General features: G+C 42.2%; 11 protein-coding genes across 11 annotated transcripts; 3 read left to right on the top strand and 8 right to left on the bottom strand.

Annotated features, from left to right (window-relative positions):
* Nucleotides 1-241: 241 nt before the first annotated feature.
* V1516DRAFT_682658 (uncharacterized protein) lies at nt 242-1847 on the top strand (the record flags this gene model as incomplete). Its single annotated transcript, XM_066923459.1, has 1 exon — nt 242-1847. A coding segment is annotated over exon 1 (1348 nt), but the record flags the coding sequence as incomplete, so codon positions are not given.
* Nucleotides 1752-3687, bottom strand: V1516DRAFT_657463 (uncharacterized protein). Its single transcript, XM_066920359.1, has 2 exons — nt 3621-3687; nt 1752-3561 (listed from the first exon to the last, which is right to left on the bottom strand). Exon 2 carries the CDS (start codon nt 3476-3478, stop codon nt 1943-1945), a length of 1536 nt encoding a protein of 511 aa, XP_066774713.1. The 5' UTR covers nt 3479-3561; nt 3621-3687; the 3' UTR covers nt 1752-1942.
* A 283-nt stretch (nt 3688-3970) lies between these two features.
* V1516DRAFT_697653 (Glyoxalase/Bleomycin resistance protein/Dihydroxybiphenyl dioxygenase) lies at nt 3971-5211 on the bottom strand (the record flags this gene model as incomplete). Its single annotated transcript, XM_066924098.1, has 2 exons — nt 3971-4867; nt 4921-5211. 2 exons carry the CDS (start codon nt 5209-5211, stop codon nt 3971-3973), a joined length of 1188 nt encoding a protein of 395 aa, XP_066774712.1.
* A 1221-nt stretch (nt 5212-6432) lies between these two features.
* Nucleotides 6433-8268, bottom strand: V1516DRAFT_630617 (major facilitator superfamily domain-containing protein; the record flags this gene model as incomplete). The annotated part of the gene is made up of 3 exons (XM_066919936.1): nt 6433-6584; nt 6629-6988; nt 7038-8268. The coding sequence occupies 3 exons, from the start codon at nt 8266-8268 to the stop codon at nt 6433-6435; spliced, it is 1743 nt and encodes a 580-aa protein (XP_066774711.1).
* Nucleotides 8269-9753: 1485 nt separating this feature from the next.
* Nucleotides 9754-11045, top strand: V1516DRAFT_142302 (uncharacterized protein). The gene has a single exon (XM_066918641.1). The coding sequence runs from the start codon at nt 9941-9943 to the stop codon at nt 10667-10669; it is 729 nt and encodes a 242-aa protein (XP_066774710.1). The 5' UTR covers nt 9754-9940; the 3' UTR covers nt 10670-11045.
* V1516DRAFT_682644 (WD40-repeat-containing domain protein) lies at nt 10601-12945 on the bottom strand. The gene is made up of 4 exons (XM_066923458.1): nt 12074-12945; nt 11568-12022; nt 11339-11515; nt 10601-11277 (listed from the first exon to the last, which is right to left on the bottom strand). The coding sequence occupies exons 1-4, from the start codon at nt 12757-12759 to the stop codon at nt 10853-10855; spliced, it is 1743 nt and encodes a 580-aa protein (XP_066774709.1). The 5' UTR covers nt 12760-12945; the 3' UTR covers nt 10601-10852.
* Nucleotides 12946-13394: 449 nt separating this feature from the next.
* On the bottom strand, nt 13395-15342 carry V1516DRAFT_666999 (Serine/threonine-protein kinase; the record flags this gene model as incomplete). Its single annotated transcript, XM_066920778.1, has 3 exons — nt 13395-13412; nt 13469-13482; nt 13545-15342. 3 exons carry the CDS (start codon nt 15340-15342, stop codon nt 13395-13397), a joined length of 1830 nt encoding a protein of 609 aa, XP_066774708.1.
* Nucleotides 15343-15936: 594 nt separating this feature from the next.
* V1516DRAFT_682635 (translation initiation factor eIF 4e-like domain-containing protein) lies at nt 15937-17811 on the bottom strand. The gene is made up of 4 exons (XM_066923457.1): nt 17464-17811; nt 17173-17344; nt 16901-17110; nt 15937-16844 (listed from the first exon to the last, which is right to left on the bottom strand). Exons 1-4 carry the CDS (start codon nt 17496-17498, stop codon nt 16233-16235), a joined length of 1029 nt encoding a protein of 342 aa, XP_066774707.1. The 5' UTR covers nt 17499-17811; the 3' UTR covers nt 15937-16232.
* An 884-nt stretch (nt 17812-18695) lies between these two features.
* V1516DRAFT_693779 (methylenetetrahydrofolate reductase-domain-containing protein) lies at nt 18696-21357 on the top strand. The gene is made up of 3 exons (XM_066923904.1): nt 18696-19064; nt 19144-20158; nt 20212-21357. The coding sequence occupies exons 1-3, from the start codon at nt 18978-18980 to the stop codon at nt 20904-20906; spliced, it is 1797 nt and encodes a 598-aa protein (XP_066774706.1). The 5' UTR covers nt 18696-18977; the 3' UTR covers nt 20907-21357.
* A 20-nt stretch (nt 21358-21377) lies between these two features.
* Nucleotides 21378-22708, bottom strand: V1516DRAFT_682630 (uncharacterized protein). The gene is made up of 2 exons (XM_066923456.1): nt 22152-22708; nt 21378-22085 (listed from the first exon to the last, which is right to left on the bottom strand). The coding sequence occupies exons 1-2, from the start codon at nt 22368-22370 to the stop codon at nt 21660-21662; spliced, it is 645 nt and encodes a 214-aa protein (XP_066774705.1). The 5' UTR covers nt 22371-22708; the 3' UTR covers nt 21378-21659.
* Nucleotides 22709-22719: 11 nt separating this feature from the next.
* On the bottom strand, nt 22720-24306 carry V1516DRAFT_630620 (OPT oligopeptide transporter protein-domain-containing protein; the record flags this gene model as incomplete). Its single annotated transcript, XM_066919937.1, has 1 exon — nt 22720-24306. A coding segment is annotated over one exon (1587 nt), but the record flags the coding sequence as incomplete, so codon positions are not given.

Raw genomic sequence — 24306 nt, 5'->3', positions numbered from 1 at the left:
AGGAACTTTATTAGGCCATTCTGGCTCCATCTGCACCCTTCTCGTGCACGTGCCCTTCATTTACGGTTCTTGCAGACCGTATGTTAACCCTAATCCGATCACCCATCTCAGAGTCACGTGATAAAGACTGAAATTAATCACAGTTCGAGTCACATGTGAGTGAAAGGCGATCTTCGGAATTGCGTCAAGAACGGGTTTCCCGATCCGACGAAATTTGAGATTGGTTTTTAGTTTGGTTTCGTGCAATGATCGAACTGTGTCAACTTCACAATTATTCAGCAAAATAATTAATCATCGCTTATTTATAGACACTTTGAGGTCCGGACTTGCACATTTTTCTGCAAAATGCTCCAGCGAGAGGACAACGATACGAAGGCTTACATATCTCGTTTGAAGGCTTACCAGCAGTCGCTTCTGTCGCGAAGAACCACCAGTCTCCATCTTATTCATGAAGTTCCACAGCCTGCTCCTCCTTCGGCGCAGATTCCACTAATCCCGGCTATTGATCTTCCATCGCTACCATCTGGCACATGTGAGACGCCAGACTCAATACAGGATATGCTCAGACTACAGCACGACTTGCTCGCTCGCCAGCAGGACAAGATGATGCTGCAGCAAGCCATGCTTGAGCAAATGCGTCGAAGACCGGCTCCTACTGAGTCCTTTGCAGACCCGGCACCAAAGTCAAATATGTTGTTTTCTTCCTCTGGATCTGATGCTAATGCTACTGGTGCTGCGACAACTGTTGCCTCTCCCATTACCGCTCCTGCTGGCCTTGCTTGGCAGACGCAAAAAACTCACAAGTTCATTCCCTTCTCAGTTGATGAGCGCCTACCCGAACCAATCGATCGGTCATTGTATCCTCTGTCTCCATCCCCACCTCCTGTGCAAAAGTCGCCATCTCAGACTTTGCGCAATCAGTTTCAATTCATAAATGTTGACGAAGATTCCATTCGTGCCTCCTCCAAGCGGAAGTCTTCATCAAACCCTTCCTCTGTTCGTTCTCAAAATATCTCCACTGCGAACATCCTTCCCCTGTCTGAGGTTGAATCTCAGAGCTCAGCTGCCTATTATTCTGTTACTGACAATTCAAGTCAGATGGCTACTGACTATGCGGATGACCTATTCCCGCTCTTTTCTGCAGAAGAAGGGACGTCACAGCATATGACTCCGGACTTGGATTCGACACATTTGTTGACTGACATTTTCAGTTCTCAATGCCTACTTCCCGATCTAGCAACGCCTCCGAACGAATCACAAGATTCACAAGATTCGAAAGATTCGTTCGAAGAATTTGATCAGGCTATGGCTTCTGCAGTCTCTGATATGCTTGCTAACAGCCATCACTTACCTTCCGTCCAGCTACCAGATACTCTATCTTCTGTTTCCCTTGAAACCTCTTCGGTCTGTACTTCTACCAATCACGTTACTGACTTTCCTGTTTCCAAAATATTGCAAGACTGTGACCGATATAGCGAATCACCTGGTGCAACAAAATCTTATCCTCTGAAGCGGCCATTTTCGGAAGTAGAACTTTCGTCTTTACCTTCAGATGTAAACATTACTCAGCTTTCGAGCTCTGAACAGCCCAGAAAGCGAATGAAGACCTTGGATTCCAACACTTTGACTGCCGTCGCGGTTGCATCCGCCCTCAGCACGGTAATTTTGGGACTTGGGCTATCATGGTTGTTGAACTAATTTGTACATGTATTATATTTTGTGATTTATTTTAAAATGGGCGGGTCTAAATTGGAGTTTTCAGGTATTTTTGATACAACGACATGATATTGAAATTGATTAAAATTCGAACACATTTAAATTGAAGGATTCAAAAATGAATAAAAAGAGTGTAAAATATTTTTCAAGGGATCTCAATGTACAAAATGCACAATGGAATCGTAGTCTCTTAAGGCGACTCAGCATGATCCAAAATTCCAAAATACTACACCCTCCGCTGCCCCCTGTCAATCGAACCACGAGGCCCAAATGAACTCCCCGAGCTAGGCCCTCGTTCAATACTAACACTTCTTCTAGCATTTGCATCAAGTGTGAAACTGCGGACACTACTTGATGAGCTTCGACGGCGCTGACGTCTTGCTTCAGAAGGGTCTACATCGCCTTTTCCTGCCGATTTAGCAATGGCAGAAAAAATATCAGTCAAAGACACTACCCCAGTAACTTTTCCTCCATGAGCTCGAGATCCAGAAAGTTGTGTAACCGGAGAGGCCACTGGTACAAGTTTCGGAGACGTACTCACTGCTGCTGGGGTAGATGCTGGAGAGGATGATGCAGTCGTATTTTGAGGTGTAGAGGGCGTCGAGGGAGTCTTATAAGTATTCCCTTGAACTATCCACATACGATGAGATTTCGTTGCAACCAGTTTGGCAATTGTATGAGCTAGGGTAGAATAACCAGTAACATGAAAAACAGGGTACGAGTCCTTTCCGTTCTCAAGACCTCGACCACTTAAAATAACAGTGAGCAATTGTAAACAAGTAGCTTGCAATAAGTGAGCCGAGGTAGATTTTGTCAAATTCTTAACATCGACAATTGAAATATTTCCTAAGAGGTTATTATCTGAATCAACGACCGCAACAGAAGAGATCGATTCCTTATGCATGATCTCCAACGCCTCGATTACCAATTTGTCGCCAGTAATAGAAATAACATTAGCTGATCCAATTCCTAAATCCTGAATAGTCGATTGTAACAAAGGCTCAAGATCAGGAAACGACCGCGCATTATCCCACAGATACCGCAGAAGACGACGCTGACTCAGCAAACCCATAAACTCACGACCAGCATCATCAGTCACCAATAGACGATGTAAACCACGACCAAACATGTCTACAGCTGTCAAAATTGTGTCAGAAGAGTGAAGCGTGACAAAAGGTTCTCGAGGGCTCAGGTCAAGTACAAACGAAACCGGGACATCAAATCCTGCGCGCGCCTTCTGAACATATTCCTCCAGGTTCTGGGGAACAACTGATCCATCTGTCGGCTTAAGATGGCCCATGACCAAGAGCAGCAACGAGGCGATGTCAGAAAAATCAAAACTCTCTGCCACAGTGTTATCCTCGTTAGGTTTCATTAACACAGGTAGAGACGTGAAATTATTTTCGATCATCATCTCATAGGCCGCGGCAACTGCGACATCACCCGTAATACTAAGAAGTCGATCATGCTGCATCAATACTTTTAGCTTCACAGTCTGCCAGCTCTCTACCGCAGCACGACTACTACGTGCAGGTGATGGTCGCACTGGAGGCGGAGCAGCAATGATGTCGGCAATAGACGATGATCTTCCTCGACCCCGAGGTGTAGCTGGTGAGCTCGGCGACCGTGGTGGAACTATGCTCTGTCCACTCACCGCACTAATTACTCCGGATGTAGAGGCCGTCGAGGGCGGTGCTGAAGTCACCGATACTGTCGTAACTGGAACTGTGTTTGAGGAATTTTCTTTAACTGTAGAATCCATGACTGTGTAAGTTAATGCAAGCTATCTTTTGCTAGGTCGTTTGTTCGTTCCGTGGATTGGCACCCCAGAGTGCGTTTACGATCCTGCACTTCCGTTAGAATTTCCGCGCACCAATCAAATCACAATCTCATTTCTGACTCACTTCGATCTAAAGTCACTCTTGTAATTTGTCTGGTTCCGAATGATGAAATTAAAGCGTGCAGTTGCTTCAACTACAGTTCTACGGCATAACATGCTCCCTCGCCCCATTATGGCTGTCATCCAGTCACCACAAAGTGGTTGGTACCCAAACATGTGACTAAGTCGAACTTGGAATCCTTATAAAGCAAGATTCTGAAGCTCTATTCAGTAATATAGATCTGCTTTAAATTCTACTTTCTAGTTTACAAATTTTTATTGATCCCTAAGAGCACCCTAATGGGCTAACGTCTATTGACTACCCTTATTGTCTCTACCAATACCCTAACTCCAAATCAAATCGATTGATTGCGATCAATTGAGATTTCCTCTCTTGGCTTGCTCCCGCTCGATACTCTCAAATAGTGAACGAAAGTTGCCTCCCCCAAAACCATTAGCACCTTCGCGTTGGATGATCTCATAGAACAGTGTCGGACGACTGGCAAAATGATCTTTGACAAATAACTGGAACAGGTATCCGTCTTTATTAAAATCAACGAGGATGTTAAGTCGCTCGATCTCTGCCAAATCTTCTTTCATCGCAGGGCCTTTGTACTCCGCTATGCGCCTTTTGAGATCAATATAGTACTCTTGTGGTACAGAAATAAACTCTACTCCACGCTCACGCATGTGCGCCACAGCTTCAAAGATGTTATCTGTACATAGTGCAATATGCTGGACACCGGGACCATTATTGTACTTAATGTATTCTTCAACTTGCGACATCTTCTTTCCCTTCGCAGGCATGGTGATTGGCATCTTAATAACATCGTTATCAGATGCCATCACAGTTGTCTCAAGTGCAGAATAATCAGTTACAACATTATAGTCGTCGTCAGAGATGAACTTATGAAAGCCAAATACTTTCCTATAGTAGTCGCATACACCTGCCATTTGTCCCCAGTTCTGGTTACCAACGCAATGGTCGACACTTACAAAGTGGACTCGACCAAACTGTTCATTTGCTGGATTTCTTTCTGAAACAACTATATCATATCCGGGCAAGTAAGGTCCATAATATTTCCCTGACTGGATGAAAGTATGTGAAATGTCACCATATGTGGATACTGCTGCAATTATAACTTTGCCGTACTGATCCTCATATACTGTTGGAGGAGATATACTTTTAGCACCATGAGTGACAGCCCAATTATAAAGAGGTTCGCACTCAGATACGTCAAATGCTACATCGATGACACCTTCACCGTGTTTCTATACTGTATTAGAGTTTTGCATTGCTGTAAACGCGTCAATGACCAGCTTACCTCGAGAAACCTAGAAAGACGTGTTAATTCTTTAAGTTCCGATTCTCGCAAATTAAAGTCTTCACAGTTGTCGGTGAGAGGCATCATAGGAGAAAGGAATTCAAGTTTAACTCCACCGTTTACAATGACTTCTGAGCGAACAGCACGATTTTTTCCACCTTCCATCGATCGACGAGCGATAGTTTTGAATCCCATTTTTGAAACGTGGACAAAGGCTTTATCGGAGGCGTCCATCGTAGCGATTCGAATGCTGTGAAAGCCTTTAAAGCTTTTTGCCAATTCTTCTGGCATGATATCCGAAGTAGAAGACATGACTGTTTGAGGAGATGCAGATCGACGACGTGGAGATAAACCTGATCTTTTATTTCTAGTAGCAGGCATACTGAATGAGATACTGGGAGATGACCTGAGTTGAGGGCTGGTAATAAAAATATGACTGAGCAATAATGATACAGAAGTAAATATACAATTCCAGTAGAGAAAGAAGAAAGGAAAAAATCAAGATTCATGGAGATCGGGAGTAAATATATACTCGTAGTACTTGTTTACATTTGGTGTTAGGTCGGCCACTTTCCCAATTCTAAATATTTGTGTTTTGCAAAGTAACCGCCATTTTCCAAATACTACTTCTATGTCATTTGAGCTTTGACAATCAAATCTGAATGGATTTATTTTGATATTGAATTTTGCCTCTCTAGCTCTAGGCTAGTTGGTGTTATCAGTGATCTGGCCGTCAATATTGATGAATTTTTGTAATATTGATTTTATAATTCAACAAAGCAATGCATTAGTTTTGTCCAATGTAGTGTGCCTTTACTTTACATGAACTGTCTACAGATTAGCACGTGTATGTAATACTGACAATAGTATTTTTGATCGACCAGGCTTAATTCTTGTGCAACTAGATATTCTATTTTTGAATTCCAATACATATAATTTATTTTATCATCAGCTAATTTAGATTTAAATTATATCACACTATATCTATCCATTTCAAGTAATAATACTGGCTTGTCGGTGATTAGGGCTACCCAATTTCTGAAATATCGAACAACTATATATGTATTATTAGCACCGACTTCAGTAAATTCCGCAAGTTCAATTCTTACAGGATATATATTGAGACATATATAATAACATATATTGAACAAATTATGATCGATTTTACTTATTAATGAAAAAAGAACGATTCCACGTTAGAATTTCTCTATAGAATCTGTATGGTACGAGTACGCATGGGTTTCACGTGCCAAATAGCTGATTTCGGCATTATTTTAACTATGCCAGATCTTGTACCAAGAACACCTTATGTGTTTCCCTATGACTCAATATTAAATCAGTACAACATAAAAATATAAATTATCAATTTATGAAGACAAAAGCGTAAATACAAAAATACACCGGATCCATGAGATGCACCATATCCAGAGTTAGCCCACCAAATTGTTTACCCGCGCCCATGGACACTCTTGAAAGCTAGTCAAAAAAAGAGACCCAACTACACGAAAATATTTATAAATTCTGCTTGGCAAGAGCGGTAGCCCATTTGCTTCTTGCTCGTAGGAGATGGCCATATCTGTAAAATAAATATGAAATTGGAGCCAAACAAGTGGCTAGGAGAGCCCACAGAGTTGTTGCCCAATGAATTCCCATACGATGGTACACTATTAGTCAGACCCAGCAAACAAATATGCATTTCTATACTTACTTGCCGGAGCAAACAGAGGAAAACTTGCTGCAATCAAACTTCGGGTGACGCTCATAATTCCATGGCCACTGGCCGCGTAGATTTTATAGCAGTCCGTAACATAGTTCATAAACCCTATGAATAACGAACAAAATCCAAATCCAAAAAATATACCTCCCAGCATAGTAACTCCAAATGGTACACTTTTATATGAAGTCCATGCAAGCCAATAGATACCAATCGGCATAACAAAACTCGCAATACTAGTGACAAACAGTCGATCATGCTCCAGTGAAATGACTTTACCGGCAGTGCGCTGACGCTGGACCCAGATATCATACCGATAATGACAAATAGTGACAAGGATTGCGCCAATTCCAACTTTCAATGACATTAGAACCTGGAACCAAGCAAATTAATGAATACTTACTGGGTAAGATCATCAGACCGCCCTTGCCAGGAGACATTCCTCTGTATTCCTGGAAAATAATCGGATATGCCATGAAAAACATGTACAGCAATCCGTATGCAAAACCTACATAGACGCATACAGCAGCAACAATGACTTCTTGAAATAGCATGTTTATTGGACGCAGTAACACGTGCAATACTACAGCTCTCAAAGTCTTGTCCTCCAGTTCATATGCCGCAACTACATTTTCCCCGCTTTTCCGCAGGACAGCAGCCCGTCGCACTAAGATGACTGGCCTGAATGTTTCTGGAAGAATAATTAATAAAAATACAAGGGTTACTCCTGCAAAAATAGAATTAATCCAAAAAACCCATCGCCAACCTAGATACGAAGTCGCAATATAGCCAGATATAAACGGACCAGCTAAGGCTCCCATGATTGTAGCACCGCAAAACAGAGCCACGGCACGACCACGTTTGATTGGATCCGAATATATGTCCGCGAACACGCCGCCAGAAACAGCAATAGGACAAGTTGCACAAAGACCCTGCAAGAAGCGAAACACAATCAGGCTGCCAATGTTTGGAGCTACAGCGCATGCAATCGAAAAAACGAAATAGCACGAAAACGAAGATAATATAATATACTTCCGTCCAACATGCTCAGACAACGGGGCCCAAAATAAAGGGCCGATAACATACCCGACCATATATAAAGAAACTAACAAAGAGGTCATAATGGAAGCGACATTGAACTGTTCTCGAATCTCAGTAGAACAGCCAGAAGTTAGTGACGAAGCAAAGGTTGCGTTGAGTAAACTGATAATTAATATGACGACTATAGCCATTTTCCGTACTGGTGAAAAATTGCGAGGGTCAGTAGGGTCGTCTGGCGCGAAATCAAGCAGAATAGGCGGTTCGCGAGCCTCAGTCGTGCATTGAGAGCCATCTTCAGAATCGCCTCCATGATCAAAGGAGTCCTTTTCTTTGCGCGCTGAGGCTGATACTGTCCTTTCATCCGCCTCCTTCTCGGGGATAGAAAGTACAATTCCTGAAGGATATGGATGATCAGTCGAGTAAGTAGACTTTGCAGTGGGAATGCGCACTAGGACGTCTGCAGAATTTCGATTTTGGTCGCGCGACAGAACTCGATGCAGCAGCAACTCTGGATCTGATGCCGATTCTGCGACAAGTTCAACTTCCACTCCAGGGAGTTCTGAAGAAACTGGGCCATGAACAGGAACAGGCATATTTAAGAGGCGACTTAGAGCGCTTTACAGTGAAAGCAAGGACCTGGCAGTCTCTATATATTGTTCGGCAAAAGCACAAGTTTCGCTGAAGCTGGTCAATTGCTGTCTATATCTTACGTCAACATCTATCAGCAATGAAAGCAATATCTCGCGAGCGAGATCTCTATCAGATTTCCGTCGGCTTGCGAATAGTAATCATCTCCGGTTACTCAACTTCGGTTATTGTGGCCAAGAGCGGGGCATTACCCCGCGGTGTGTCTCAAGCGCGGCTAACAAAGGATTCTGGGACGGGGTACAATAGGAAACACAAATCTAACTGAGGAAGACAGAGCTTTACTCGGCCGAGAAGTTTGACGAAAATAAGAAGATAGAGAAAGGTGCTTTACGTTTATCTACTACATTATTAGATCTTGTCATTAGTAATTGACTCTTTTAACTGGATTGACCCTGAGATATGTGAATTTGAAGCAATCAATATTACGGATACGTAAGTGGAGTCACCATAAGCGAGCAAGTATTACTGTAGCTGAAGTGAAAATCTGCTGGATCGTCAACGCATTCAAGACTTTTTGTCGCGCTTAACGAGGATGGAGCACCGCACATGTTACCATCTTTTTAACGGACCTTGCTTTTCTTTAGTACGAACTCCAAAAAGCAAGGACATTATGCTTTACAGCAAGTGAATATCTTGTGGAGGTACCGTGACAATGATGTATTCGCAGTAGTAAATCGAGGTACTTATTTCCAGAAAAGAAAGGTGCTTGAAAGGTATAAAATGCGCTATTGCTGGCGAGAATGGATAGGTCCGCCTACAGAAGATGGACTCAGGCGTTCGTTAGTGGCCTTGCAGGCACGCTCTACGTAGAAATACGCAACGCCGAGACCAGTATCAGTGGCCATTAAAGCTAGCCTCATTGCAAGCACGAGATAAAATACAGAGTTATATCATTGCAGCTAACGATGGATCAAACGGATTTGTGTTGAAGTATGATATCCTTAGAACGTGTTAACTACTAGATTGGACAGCTGGATATTCAACTGATAAGGAATTGAACGATTATTATAGTGAGATTACAATGTGGCATGATGCTAATGCAGAAAAATAGCTGTATGGTTGAAATAGCAAGCAAGGCGTGCCATAATCAAATCAAACCAAAATGGTTTCTCACTAAGCAAGCGAGCCACAAAATACAAATTCAGTTTGAGACCAACACAAAAAGTTTTGATTGCTCTAAGAGAAGTTGTAATTGAATTTATGCTCAATGATACAGGCAACATTAGATAGCGTATTACCTAGTATATCAATCTTGCACAGCAAAATTTGTTTGCTCTATAATTTGTCAATAACAAAAAAGAATGCTTATATTGGAGTAAAATCAAACTGAATAAAGAAAAAAAGGAAATATCCGTTGAGCAGAAGCTTGATTAATACTTCGATAGAATTATGTTTGCCTTTCGTAGAGTTCCTGGCATTACACACCCTTACGCTTACATTGGTGGATATATACCCTTGTTTTCACTGTTTGGGTTCATTGAACTGTGTCCTTGCCATTAAAGATGATACCCAAGAAAGCGAAGGAAGAGCATCGCGAGATTGGTACGGTCCTGGTAGCGGATTATTGGAAACAATAGAATTGGTAATTGTCTCCTAATCTGTTCACTTTTTTTTTCAATGTCTGCTGGTGCTCCCCCTAATCCGCCTGGCTGGCGACCGCCCAAAGCGCCATATGATCCTACAGATCCGAACGAACTTCGTCCACCTCAAGGATATCCTTCAGAATATAATGCGCCAATACCTAAAGCCTGGCGAGTACGAGCCACCGAAAATCCAAACTATCGTGCGTTTGTTAATCGCATGAGGATGGAAGCGTATCCAGGTTCAGCGCCAAAATCTGATTTCTATTTCGGTCGGACGAAAGTTCTACGGAAAGTTTCTCGGCATGCGGATTTCTTGGAAGGTTCCCATTATACAAGTATGATTTTATGTTTTGCTGTTGTTATTTACGGAACTTTTTTCCACCGTTGGAATGACGGCTATTCGAATGCCTTTTCAACTCCATATCGGCTCCAGTTACGAATTAAAAAAGCCATATTTGGTTCTCTTTCTGCTCAGGACGAAGACGATTTGAATCATGCTCGTGTTCGTGGTCAACAACAACGAGTTATCGATCCCGAGACTCCATCCCCAGCGGATTTAGAATCAGAATTGGCTCTCGAACGACCACGCAGATCGCATTACTTGGAAGCCGAACGTGCAAAGCAAGATTTAGAAGAACTCGCGCTTCTTCAAGCGGAATCAGATTTTGAGTCCACAGCCAGAGCTGTAGATTTGCCTGCTGCTGCTACTTCTTCCATTTCCCATTCTGCAAGTACACCTCGAAAATGGTTCAAGTTTTGGTGATTTGCCTTTTATCGTCTTCCAACTGAATTTGTATATACTATCATTCACTTTTGAGCTACTCTACCAAATACCATTTCATCAACCGAAAACACCAAAGCAAATGACCCAGCAGTAATTGTCACCAACTTTGCAATACAAACTAATCAAAATCATTTAAACTCGATTCGAAACCATTCATGTGCTTCAGCGAATTACTTCAGATCCGTCTTTTTCAATCCCCTCACAGAACTCCAGGATATCACTTCCAAATATCCCGCAGTCCCAATCGCTTACTCGAGTACCAATACTCTCGTCCCAGAATTCATAGAAACGAACTGTTTCATCGCTAGCAGCAGTACAGATCTTTCCTCCCCCAGGTGACGCAACAGCGTATAGACATCGGATATCTTCTTGCCAGGGAATCTGCATCAGGGGTTGACAGTCTGGATATGAATATATAGTCATTCGGATAGGATGCTCAGGATTGGCATAACCAAATGTTGCGACAAATTCTTTTGAATTTCGAGACCAAATTAATGATGTTACCTGAGCATTTGTATTGAAGGAGTGCACCAGCGACCCAGAGGTTGTATGCCAAAATCGTATAGTACGATCATTACTGCCTCCACCTAATTTTTTAATTAGTAACCAATATTTACATCATAGAAGCAAAACCATTTTAAACTCTACCAGTTGCTAATAAGTTTGGAGACCACGGACAAAAGGCGAGTGCCTTCACTGCAGCTCGATGATCCCATCGAAATTTCGGCTTGCTTGCCAGTCCAGTCTTACCCACTTTCCAAATCGTACAAGTATTATCGTTGGCACCAATTGCTACTTGGGTCCCTTCTGGGTTGAACGCAATACCTAATAAACACGTTAACGACTCTCTTAGAATCAATACAAGGATATTGGTTACCGCATATCTGCTGCGTATGTGCTTTAGTCTTGTGCGTATTCTCCAGTAATACATCTTCTGTAGACCCATTCGAAGTTCGTAACGCAAATTGTAATACTTCGCCAACCTCATCGCCGGCAAAAAATTCGTAGCATCCCTGTTCATCCGACTTTGGGCGCCAGCTAATGCAACAAAGGCCTGCGCCCTGATAGTACTCAGCTCTGAATCGTCTCGCGGCAACACACCAAATGGTTATTGAACCGTCTAAACGGCCGATCGCTAGTGTCTTCCCATCCGGTGCGAATGAAACACAAGATACTGGGGAGGCTATCCATTCAGGAAGTAGCACTGCACCAGTAGACTCTTGCCATATGTAGACCTCACGACCAAGTCCAACCGCAAGATCATTCGTGGTTGATGACCATGAAAGAAGATTAGTATAGAAATCATCTCTCAGTCCGGGTGCATCAAGGACTCTATCATAAAGAGGTTAAGCAAACTTTCAACATTTCCAATCGAACATTTACCTGAATGGGGCAAAACTAAGAACACGATGCATAATTTTTTGAGTTTTCTTCGGCTTCTGGCTCTCGCAATCCTCAGCCACTCTAGCTCGCGACTCCGAAACAATTAATAGCAACCCGTCATCATCCACGCGACCTGGGCCACTTGCTAATGGATTGTCCTGAGTTTTAAAAGTCAAGACACGGCCTAAGGAACTAGGCTGCGGACCCACAGGGATCCCAAGCGCATGTCCAAGAGAAAGTTCGGAACTTAGTACATCAGCGTCGCCGACTCTCGTTCCGATGTAGCCTGGCGCTGAATTATGTCGAGATCGCTGAGCGCTCGAACTTCTCTCTTGTGATCCGTTCGCTGAGGATGATTCAATATGATATAAAGAAAATGAAGACGATGAGGGTATAAATCTGTCGGGCGACAGGACGCCAAGATGATTCAGTCTCTGTCGCCGGCTTCGTAATCGCGGACCTAGCGTTGAAGAAGGGGGGTTATCAGATTCGGGTGTCGTAGCCCAAGAAGAGCGTGATTGTGAGCTAGAACTACCCGAGGTGGACGAATTTAATTCAACAGTATTGGTGGTATCAACAGTTGCGAACGCAGAAGTTGTTAGAGCGGGAAGTGCAGAATATGCTCTGTGATGACTGGAAATATTGACCGTGGAATCAGTAGTGACGGATCTCAAGGGCGCTTCCATCGTACGTGCGCTCTTCCATGCGGATCTGTCGTCTAAAATCGCCTTGCACTCTCTCGACAGCAACAACAAGCACAAAAACACAATCAATGCTCTCAGCTTGTGCTGGTTCAATTTTGCAGTCTTACGGTTTTACGATGTTACAAGATCGCAAAGGCTAATCAAGCACAGCATCACAGCCAATCCTACCTCGCAAATCGATGATGCTTGACCAGTCCCAGCCAGGGAGGGGACCAGCAAGCAAACTAACCAACCCGGCTACGACCTCCAAATACAATAACATAAACAAATTTACGTAATCATGTTTCCATAGTCACCAAGCTCTTTACAACTGCCGCGCACTTTATTAATTTATTTACAACCTGTTCACCTGTGAAAGGACACCTCTGTGTATAGCCGGCGCAGTATCTAAGTAGAGGAAAGACGTATTTACTAACCATGACATTGAAAACAAATCAACGTTCACAGGAAATATGGAAAAACAAATAATACTCAAAACAAGACCTAGAATCCCAATAATTTAAACGCAAATCAAAATCAAGCTGAATCAAGCTAAAACCTTCGAACAGAATCCGCCTGCAACCGTATGATCTTCTAAAGCAACTCTAAATTCTAATCTTCCGCGCCTGATATCGCTACTATAAAGCATTTTTACGCTAGTTCCTAAATTAGTATACATTTTTGAATGAAACAGCAAAAATTCGAAACTCACTGTAAGATAGTCGACTAGATTGAAGATTAGCATCAAAAAAACTCGAATATACAAATTTTATAACAGCTGAACTTACATCTTGAATATGTGTAACCAATGAATGGCAAACTCTCCTTTGCCAGTTCATTACCATCACCTTGCTGTTGCTGAGCAGCTGCCGTGTTCGCAGCACTAATTTCAGGCGCATCCGGCACATTTTCCAAGTCTTCGGTCGGGAAATAACTTGTATCCGTAATCGAACTGAGCTTTGGAATGAATGGGGCACTAAACTCACGAATACTTTCCCAGTCCACACCGTCAAAAAATTGATGGGCTTTAAGCTCGTCTGCTCCTCCACGACCAAGACGGTGTTCAGCACCTGTCAGCAGCCTACGGATCAGATCCTCTGCCTCTGGAGAAATATGAATATCTTCAGGAAAGTATAAGGTCTCAGGCCACGCTAAAATTTTGCGATACGTATCCGTAGGAGTTTCGGAACAAAATGGGGGCCAGCCTATCAAACATTCGAACATAATTGCACCTAAGCTCCACCAGTCACATTCCTGGCCGTAACCTTGGTGAACAAAGATCTCAGGAGCAATGTAATCTGGCGTGCCAACGGTTGAATAGGCCATTAGTCGGCGGGATTTTCTCCATGTCTGGATCTGCGAGCGATTCGAAATAGTCAAGTGAATAGGATCCACCATTACTGAATTCCTAGGAGGTTCAGTAGACGGATTCTTTTCCAATAGATTCTTGTAGTAGTTGCTGTCATGTGTCTTATGGAAACCTGTAGACAGACCGAAATCGGATAACTTGATATGGCCATCTTTATCTATAAGAATATTGTCTGGCTTAATGTCTCGATGAATGAACCCGAGTTTGTGAATGGCTTCTATGGCAAGAACACACTCGGCCATATAGAACCGTGTGATATCTTCTGAAAATGTATCATACTTTATAAGCATAGTCATCAAGTCACCACCAGGAAGAAACTCCATGATAAGATATAAGTACTGAGCGTCTTGAAAGGAATAATATAAAGAAACAACCCATGGAGAGTCAGAACCAGCTAGTACATCACGCTCGGCCTTGACGTGGGCCAGCTGATCCTTTCGAAACATTTCCGATTTCAGTAAAGTTTTCATCGCGTATATTTTACCTGTATCCTTCTTCTGAACCAAGCGAACTTCTCCAAACGCTCCTTTACCGATAACCTTTACGGTATGGAAATCAGTCAAGCCCAATCTTGTTCGACGCAGTCGGAGAAAAGCTGATTCCTTCTTGCCCAAATTTTGCAATTGCCTATTTTTCCGCTCTTCGGAACCACGCTCCTTTGCCAGACGCATTTCTAGTTCTACTCGACGTTGATTGCGCTCCACAGCATGTGATACATTCAATTGATAGAAGTTCTCAAGCTTGAGTTTGGCGGCAGAGGCACGTTCAAGAGTGAGTTTAGAAAAGGCATCAGTATTTCGTTCGAACATCACATAATCAGATCCATTGTTTGATGGGGGTGCGGCAGGAAGATGTGTGCTAGACGAATGTGGCGTGGAACTATTAGATCGGGGGGGAGGGAATTGCGTATACGAAGGTTGCTGCGGAGGGGGCATTTGAGAACGAGCTAGTTGCTGCTGTTGCTGTTGTTGATACTGTTGGTACTGTAATTGTTGTTGATATGCCTGTTGTTGTTGTTGTTGCTGATGTTGTTGTTGCTGCTGCTGCTGCTGAATATAATGAAGCTGTTGCTGTTGCTGTTGCTGTTGTTGCTGTTGTTGCTGTTGCATGAGTATTTGCTGTTGCAGAGCCTGCTGTTGTTGTTGTTGTTGTTGCTGCTGCTGTTGATAGTAGGCTTGCTGCTCCTGCTGCGAAGCTGGCTGTTTAGAAAAAAACATTTGCTGATAGGTGCCTGAGTTGTAGCACAATATTTCGGACTGGCTAATTGTGCCAATGCTGCTCTCTATTCCAGCTTAATTGTTATCAAAAACAATGGGCTGCAAAACACAAGGCCAATAATCGGCCAAAATAAAGTCCAATAAGAGGCTAAATATTGGATTCCGAATTGCTAATAAGAGAATAACGGTAATCGAAGAAACTTCTGCAGCAGTCGCAATTATTGGCTAACAAGGCCTCGATAGGACCAGAACCAGGACAATCCAAGAGAATTATTGTCACAGACCGTCGCTTCCGCAATAGCAGCTGTCTTAAGCAACAAATAAGCCAAAACAAAATAAAAAAGATTAAAAAAAACAAGAACCTCGAAGTGGAACGCAGATTCCGTGTTGACAAAGATCAACCGAAAGTGACGAAACATTCAGCAGATAGTAGGTCAGTCCCTTTCTACGAGAATTACCCCCTTCACAGAAAGCTTTGTATGGCGAACTAGATCTAGGAGTCTTTTAGGTTTTTGAGTCTCTCCGTATACAGACACACTAGCTCTCTTTACGGGATTCTTTGTGTTTTGTAGAGCAACTGTGGTCAAAAGAAACTTTAAATTCTACTGGTTTTATTTGGAATCTATTCTCGCTGAACGCGTCAGACACACGAAATATTCGCGCTGCTGTCGCGTCGGAACGCGTCCATCGCCTGAAGTCGGATAGTGACGGATCAGCGACAGAGATAGAGATTGATTCTGCTGTTTGGTATTTTATTGTTCTTGTAATTCTGCCTATTTCATGTTTCAGCTAGATTTACTAGACATCCATTTCTTCGTTTTGTCATGGCCCCTAAATCGTTGTGAGCAAGCCCTATCACACTCCATGTTGCACTATACTTCTTCTCCAGTCTAGATCAGAGTATCAGTTGCACCCCCTTCTTCGCTACCCATAGAACGTCCTGCATATGTGTGGCCGGTAAAGTTATCAGAAGATCCATGATAATGGCTGCCATTCCTTATCCTATGAGTTCTTTCCGTAGCTCCATCGTTCACAGTAGTACTAGTCGTACTGCTATTAGCTGCTCGGCCTCTTCTAACCGTTCTCATCTTTTCTAGACCTTCCTTCAAGCTGTCAGAATGCACCTTGTAATCGGCACCTACAGTTTCCATCTCCAAAACACTCTCAAGCCTACTCCTAATCTTTGTTATCAGAGCCTCATCTCTGCCATGCCGATTCCATATGGAAATACTTTCCGCGTCTCTTCGGACGCTGACCACAGCTCCTACAACTTCATCGTCCAGCTCTTCACCAAACTCACCACCTATGAGCGATAGTAACAGAGCTTCCCATGCTCTGGAACCTGCTCCCTTCTTTATCTTTGCGATCCACTTCCCGCCGCGCATATTGACGGGATCTTCCCAAATAGGTCGCACTCCAGCTCGAAATATGTGATATTCGCTGATGTATTGAAGCTCGGATGGAGGCACTAAGTAGGAATATAGATTCCAAAACTCTTCGACCTGTTGGTGTATGTTAGAGGTGTTCTGCATAACCTCAATTCTGCATCTCCACTTACCGTTGAAAACGTTAAAATCGGCTTTGTTGCTTGCTCGTAATTTATCTTGACTCCGGGTTGACGATGTAGAAACCATAATGTCCATCTCTGACTAAGCGGGTGGTCAACTAATATAGAATTTGGGTGATGTGTGCCATTATTGTCTTCCAGTGTACTTTCGAGATGCATAGCATTCATATTAATAGCATTCAACAGATCATCAGATTCGTCCTAATTCCGCGTTAATAAATTGAATTTGTACTCCATAATATTGTAATTAGAAATTCAAGTACATTATCTTCCAGATCAGGAAATGTATTCTTCATATTTAACGAGATATGCGACATTCCGGATTTGGTTAATTCCACGGAATTAGGCAGCGGACTACTATCTCTAGACAAAGATGGAGCAGAAGATAATCCTGTTGAAAAAGTGAAAGGCATTGGAGATGAAAGTGTAGGTGTGCTCAATCCAGATGATTCTCCTTCAATTTGTCAATGATGAGTTAGAAATGGACAGTTCCGAATCATACCACTAGTTGTTGTTAGCATCTGCTAAGGTTGGAAGAAAGTAGTAGCACTTACTTTGTCCGAGTAGACCAGATACTAGATGGGTCCATTATTTTTGTAAATGATTCGATTGATAATATATATTGAGAAAGAATTAATAGCCTATGATCGAATGATATACAGAATTCCGGCTAGTTCTTCATTAATTTCGATCGCAAAAGCGATAGAATAAATGTGTACAGCCCGTTAATTAGACTCAAAAATTAGACTCAGAGCACGTTCTTTAATTTCCACTACTGAATATGCTTGATAATCGTATTCCAAAAGTCGAAATGGAAAGAGATAGTAAGAATTGTCTAGAGCTGCTGCATTCTGTCCGATTTGGCAAATTTTTGGGATTTCCTATTGCTGGGATGCGGCTTCGGGCACTCGGACGATAACTTTTATCCCGATTTTCTCTGGTTTTCCTCTTACTCCTACTCTTTATATTACACAATTGTGACTGATACTCAGTAATTTCGATTACTGCGTCGTCGCATGACGACACTCAATTGCAATCGGGCTATTCACCCTCAATCGAGAGTCACTCGTCTAGAAAAAATTTACCGACCTTAAAACCATTGCATAGCAGGCGCCGCGGAATTCTTCGTGAATTTTTAGCTGGCTTGACCCATGATTGTGCGATGACCTGGGACTCGATACATTGTTTTTGAGTAGAAAATAGGCAAGTTCTATTCAGTTATCTGTCGAACCGGCTTTTCTGGTCGACCAGAATTATTATATGGTATGCTTCTCTCGGCAGATCCCAAAGTTGTCGTGTTCGCTCGAAAACAATTATGATTTGTTTTCAGTGTTTAATACTACTCTTATATCCATGAAAACCACGATGACCTTTCTGGTAACCTGAATTCGCCCAGCAGCTGTACGGTAGGCGTAGCCCAAGATCATATGAAATATCTGTGCTCAAATTGGGCAAGTCTCTTCAATGTGCATTACTCGGCGAGCTGGGCATGAAGACAATTAAAGGCTAGCGGGCTGAGTTTTATTGGATAAAATGGAGTTTGCCAAATTTGATTTTGATATTTACTGACTTTGGTTACAGATAAAATGGCTAGATGATCTTGAAAGAGTCTTGAGTTGTTTAAAATCTGCAAGCACTCGCGTTAAATGCAGTTTCTTATAGTCAAGTTGCTCACTATCACGTAGATGTTATAGGTTGCTACTTAGCAATGCAAAAAAGCCGATTTAATACATCTTTTTGTACTTCCCGTTCTCACAGGTCTCCGTAGTGTCGTGCTCACCGCGTAGAATTACTACGATGCGGCTAGCAAAAGTAAGCGCTAAGAAAAGTAAATTTTGCAAACTAGGATAGTAAACCTGGACTTAATCAACACTATATCTACCAAGCCAAAAGAACTTTCGTTTTTCTACTATTGAACCGTTTAACGGCGCGTATCGAATTTAAACTACCTCAATTTAAATTGGGTCAAAATTAGTAGTCTTCAGGGGACTACTGATTTCTGTTTGCCCGAGCGAGCATTTGGTGCATATTTATTCGCTGGTTCCTTTCCTAAGTTACATCAACTGCAATGCAGAAAATTACAGAGAAGATTTCTACGTTAGGTCAAGATGAGCCTTTTTATTCATTTGAATTTTTTCCGCCAAAAACTGAGACTGTGAGTTGATTCCGTTCCTAGCCGAGGTCTAAGACCGCGGCGGACTAAATAACATGGTTTTTTCTAAAAATTTTTCCAGGGAGTGCAGAATCTGGTAGCGCGAATTCGTCGGATGGCACAGTTGAATCCTCTTTTCGTTAATATTACTTGGGGTGCGGGTGGGTCTACATCGACTAAATCATTGGATTTGGCTGCTCTTTGCTACAAAGAGTTAGGACTTACCACATGCCTGCATTTGACCTGCACAAATATGGATAAAAAAGTTATTGATGACGCCCTGCTGGCAGCAAAAAGTAAAGGAATTAGAAACATTCTTGCTCTCAGGGGAGATCCTCCTCGCGGAGAAGAATACTGGACCCCCTCTGAAGGTCAAGAATTCAAGCATGCTGTCGACCTAGTAAAGCATATTCGTAGCCAGTACGGCGACTATTTTTGCATAGGAGTTGCTGCTTATCCAGAAGGCTATGCTGATGGTTCAAATCCTGAGGAGCAAGATTTTCGGTTGGATCTTCCTTATTTGGAAGAGAAAACTCGTGCTGGCGCGGACTTTATTATGACTCAGTTATTTTTCGACACTACGCAGTTTGTCAAATTTGAAAACACTTTGCGTGAACATCCTTCAGGTCTATTCAAATCAATACCTCTGATTCCGGGACTTTTACCGATTAACACCTATCAGTCATTCATTCGTACTGCAAAACTCAGTCATGCTCACATTCCTGAGTCAGTTCTTGATCGACTTAACGCCGTCGCAAGCAGCGATGATGAAGAGGTTAAGCAAGCTGGTGTTGATATTTTGGTATCTATGATTGATCAAATTTATGAAAAAACAAACCACCGAGTCCGTGGATTTCATTTCTACACTCTCAACCTTGAACGTTCGGTTGCTTTGATTCTTGACAAAAGCAATGTCGTCAAATCACCTCTGCGCATCGCAGGTTCTTCGCCAGCAGGAACGGCTTTCGATTCAGCTACCTCGTCGATTGATTCCGCGCTTGCAAGCTTGAAATTTTCAGATCCGAAAGTTTCTATGACGGCAGAGGCATCTTGGGATGATTTTCCTAACGGTCGCTGGGGTGATCCACGATCTCCTGGTATATTATTTGTTGTTGTCAGTGTGAATTGATTAGTACTGACCTTTGTATAGCTTATGGAGAAATTGATGGTTACGGTATTACTCTTCATGTTCCCGCTAATCGAGCACTCGAACTTTGGGGTCATCCGACCGAGACTAGCGACATTTCAGATCTTTTTGTGAAGTATCTTCAAGGCAAGCTCCCTGTTCTTCCATGGTCCGAAGAAGAAGGTTTAAGTGCTGAGACTAAAATCATTGAGTCCAAACTTGTTGCTTTAAATAAGCAAGGTCTATGGACAGTTGCTTCTCAGCCAGCACTAAACAGTGTCCGAAGTGACGATACTGTTTTTGGTTGGGGTCCACCAAATGGCTATGTTTTCCAGAAAGCTTTGATCGAGTTTTTTGTTCCAGCAGAAACCTGGCTTCAGCTTAAAAAGCGCTTACAGTCATGTAGTAGCGATACTCTATCTTACTACGCCTGTAATAACCAAGGTGACTTCTTTTCAAATATGAACGCTCAAGATGTCAACGCAGTCACCTGGGGGGTATTCCCGAATCGTGAAGTCGTCCAGCCAACTATCATTGAGGAGCAAAGTTTCAGAGCTTGGGCGGAGGAAGCGTTTGCGATTTGGACTGAGTGGCAGCACTTATACGCGAAAGATAGCAGGACAACAGAGCTTTTGGGAAATATCAGAGATAACTATTTTTTGGTCTCAATAACTCACCACGACTATGTCAACACCGGTGCTCTATGGGAATTCCTTTAAAGTATAATCCGGCAAAAGTAATTAGTGTTGAAAATCAAAATGAACCTTTCTAGATCATATTCGATGAATCTTATTTAGTTTTTTTTCATGTTATATGTACATCAAATCCCTGCGCGTTCAAGCAAAGTAAGTTACATCTGATTTGCAAGAATTTTGCAAGCAGTATGAAAACAAGTTATGTCATTAGTAGCTTTAGATGAGAGTTTCATTAAACTTGAAAAGCTTAAAGCAGGAGGATTGGAAACAAATAAAATTTGGATACTAAAAATTGATCTGCTACAGAACAACAAAAATTACGCAAAGTAAGTAATTGAGTAATAATATATTGAAGATGAGACATGCACATTCTTGCCTCGAAAGTTTTCATGACTAATATCATAACCGTAAGGGGCAAATCACCCGACCATCATCAAAGTATAGGTGATCTAGCGATTCAACGAGAGTGACCGAGTAATAATCTCCACACAGTATTGTCAAATACTCTGTAGGTGAAGTTCTACCGGTTCATTTTAGAGTCTAGAGAAGAATGTAGGTATCTCGAAATTTAGCAGGTTGGTAAACTTTGGCACGTTGCCATAAACATAGCGGGTTCTGCATATATTCCTCTCCTGAACGCTAAAAAAACTCTTGGGAAACAGCTGGAGATCAATTTAGCGTTGGTTTTCAACTCTAAATTCACAGAAATTCCTGCCGTAACGATATCAAACTGACCAAGACCAGCAATCTTACTCCCACTCATTCTAGATCCGAGCCTTAGTCTTCTCGGACCACATCAAGTACACTAAGTGTTGGAAATTCGAACTCTACTCCAAGCATGTTACCAACCGGCTTCTGATCAATCTGTTCAAGCTCTCTCATGAACTGTTCGTATAGCGCGTCAAGACTCAATTCACAAAGCTTGGCTGCTGTCTCAACATATGAGTCTTGATCATCATCCCGAAAGCACTTGCCATGCAGCATCATTCTGACCAACTTCATCAGACTCAACCGTATCGTACTCTTTCCTTTGTGGTCTACAACATCTGTCCAGCCAGCCGGATTATGGTCATCGGCAGCATCAATAAGTGGGATGGACTCATTTGGAACGTATTCGATCCCTTTGGATTTCTCTGTGACCTTAAGATGGCTGCGTTGGTGAGCTCGTAATTTGGATGCAGCTCGCTTGTTAAGGAAAAAGCGCTGGAATGGTTAATAAACGTGGGCAATTTCAACAATCAGAATGCAGAGTGTGAATTCTGAGCATACCTTGAACCTGGTGAGGCCGTTCCGATTTACGATAGAAATCTCAGTACAATATATTAAATTCTCGAGTGGATCTGATACAGGTAGTGATGTTGATTTTGGTGTCGCTTTTGATATTAGATTGCCATCAAAATTGGTCTTGTGTTTGCTGAACATTGAAGTTTTAGTGCGACAGGACCGGATCGAGACTTGAATAATGGAATGCAAGCTGTGAAAAGCCATGAGGAGAAACTAACTGAAGTACAAAGCGGAAATACCAATTTTGAAAGCAGAGGAATCATTAAGAATAATCGGAATAAAGAAGCTATGGTCTGACTTTAGTAAACAACCTTCGAGGACGAAGGTTGTTTACTCTTACCACCAGCCATCTTGGAAATCGAACTGTTTTAGACGTCAAACATTTCTAGCATACACTTGTTGAGTCACGAGAACATATAAATAACATAGACTTTTGATTGATAAACAAATTATAAATTTGACAGTAGCTCAAATATATAAAAAACTGTAAATTGATTCCAACAAGAAAAATTACGAATACTCGTACTTAAAAAAAAGAGATTTCAGCAATAAATTAAAACTGCCCTTTTTGCAGACCGAATCCTTCTGGTGGAACGTCTAACCGAGCAGTTCCGGCATAGTCCACGCCGCTCGCATAAACTTTATTACCCCACCAAACTAGTTTAGCACCAGGATACTGCAAAGTTAAGAAAATGACAATGCCGCCAATCGCAATGCCGGCGGATAATGCAGAAGTAAGCACGTAGTTATATTTCGACCACCATCGTGCGTAATAACGCTTGATATAGAAGTTAAATAAGAACCCGGCAATCATACCTGGAGTGTAATGAGAGAGATTGTATGTGTTTCCCCAGTGACTGAACCCATTTATCACTAGAATTGGATGCACATATAATGCTCTTCGACAATATTTTTTAAACAAATAGGCAGGTATGGCTAATACGGCTCCTATAAGAAAGCACCATTTCAGTTCTGGGTAGAGCTGGTTAAACATGCGCACTGGCCCCACGATACCATACATAACAGTTTCTGCATAGAGTGTATGGGGAAACGTACATGTGAATTTGTCCGTCTGGGTATAACTGCAAAAGTCTTTAATAGAACTAATACTGAAATTGACCACCGCAACAGTGATGAATGATTGTATGAGTACCGCGGAAATCTGAGCTCTGAATACTGCACGAGGAGGAAGCTTCACATAGTGACCAATCTTCTGATCACTAATGAATGACTCAGCCTGAACATCGATGTTGTTTCCATACAAGCGACAAAGCATGTTAGCTAGACCGTTCTGAGGACACATATAACCTGTGATGATGACTGCGAAATAGTACACATTTAACTCATAACCGGTCACGGAGTAGACAACAGTACTGGGTACAATGAGAACCAGACTCAAAAGCAAGATCACCACTATCGCCCAGACTGGAGTGTCTGCAGGCCAGCATTCGACCGCAATAACGCCGAACACAAACGAACCAATTAAGACAATCAAATACCACCAATCAGGGACTTCGACATACTTCTTCATCATTCGAGTATGGGGATCATTAAATTGTTCCATGACGGAACGCTTGGGATAGCGCATGGTGATATAAAATCCTTTTAAAGCATCCCAGAATAGTTTCCGCTCAGTAAGCAATACATACGCAAACGCAAACACATACAGGGCAAACGATGAACCGTTGAATATGATATTGCCTATTGAGATATAGGGAGGGGAGTAATTCTCATAGCCTTCTTCGTTCAAAGTCATTCCATTAGTCACTCGAGAAATATTGTAAGATAGGCCATTACTATCATACAGCTGACTTGTGTTTATAGGAAGATACCCGGTCCACTTATAATTGCGCCAGTACAGACCGATTATGAGGAATGAAGCTAACAGCATTCCAATATACCTGTTTACTAGGGAAAAGAACGGTACAGTAAGTGGAACTGAGTAATTGATGATCGACCAGTCGAACGTTGAGATTGGGTTGAATCCCATACCAGTGTATGATCCGGTGATAATCGCAAGCGTCTTGTTCTGAGGAGCTATCCAAGTCATCCAGTTGAAATAGCTTAGTGCCTTGAAGACGTAATTGGGAATGAAGAAATAACAAAATGAAGAGATGATTGTGACAAAAAAGAACTTATA

Source organism: Lipomyces oligophaga (assembly GCF_038497815.1).
Source record: "Lipomyces oligophaga strain CBS 7107 unplaced genomic scaffold V1516scaffold_14, whole genome shotgun sequence".
NCBI classification, from domain to species: Eukaryota; Fungi; Ascomycota; class Lipomycetes; order Lipomycetales; family Lipomycetaceae; genus Lipomyces; species [Lipomyces] oligophaga.
Note: the sequence above shows the minus strand (reverse complement) of the source record. Positions and strands in the feature narration are given on the sequence as shown.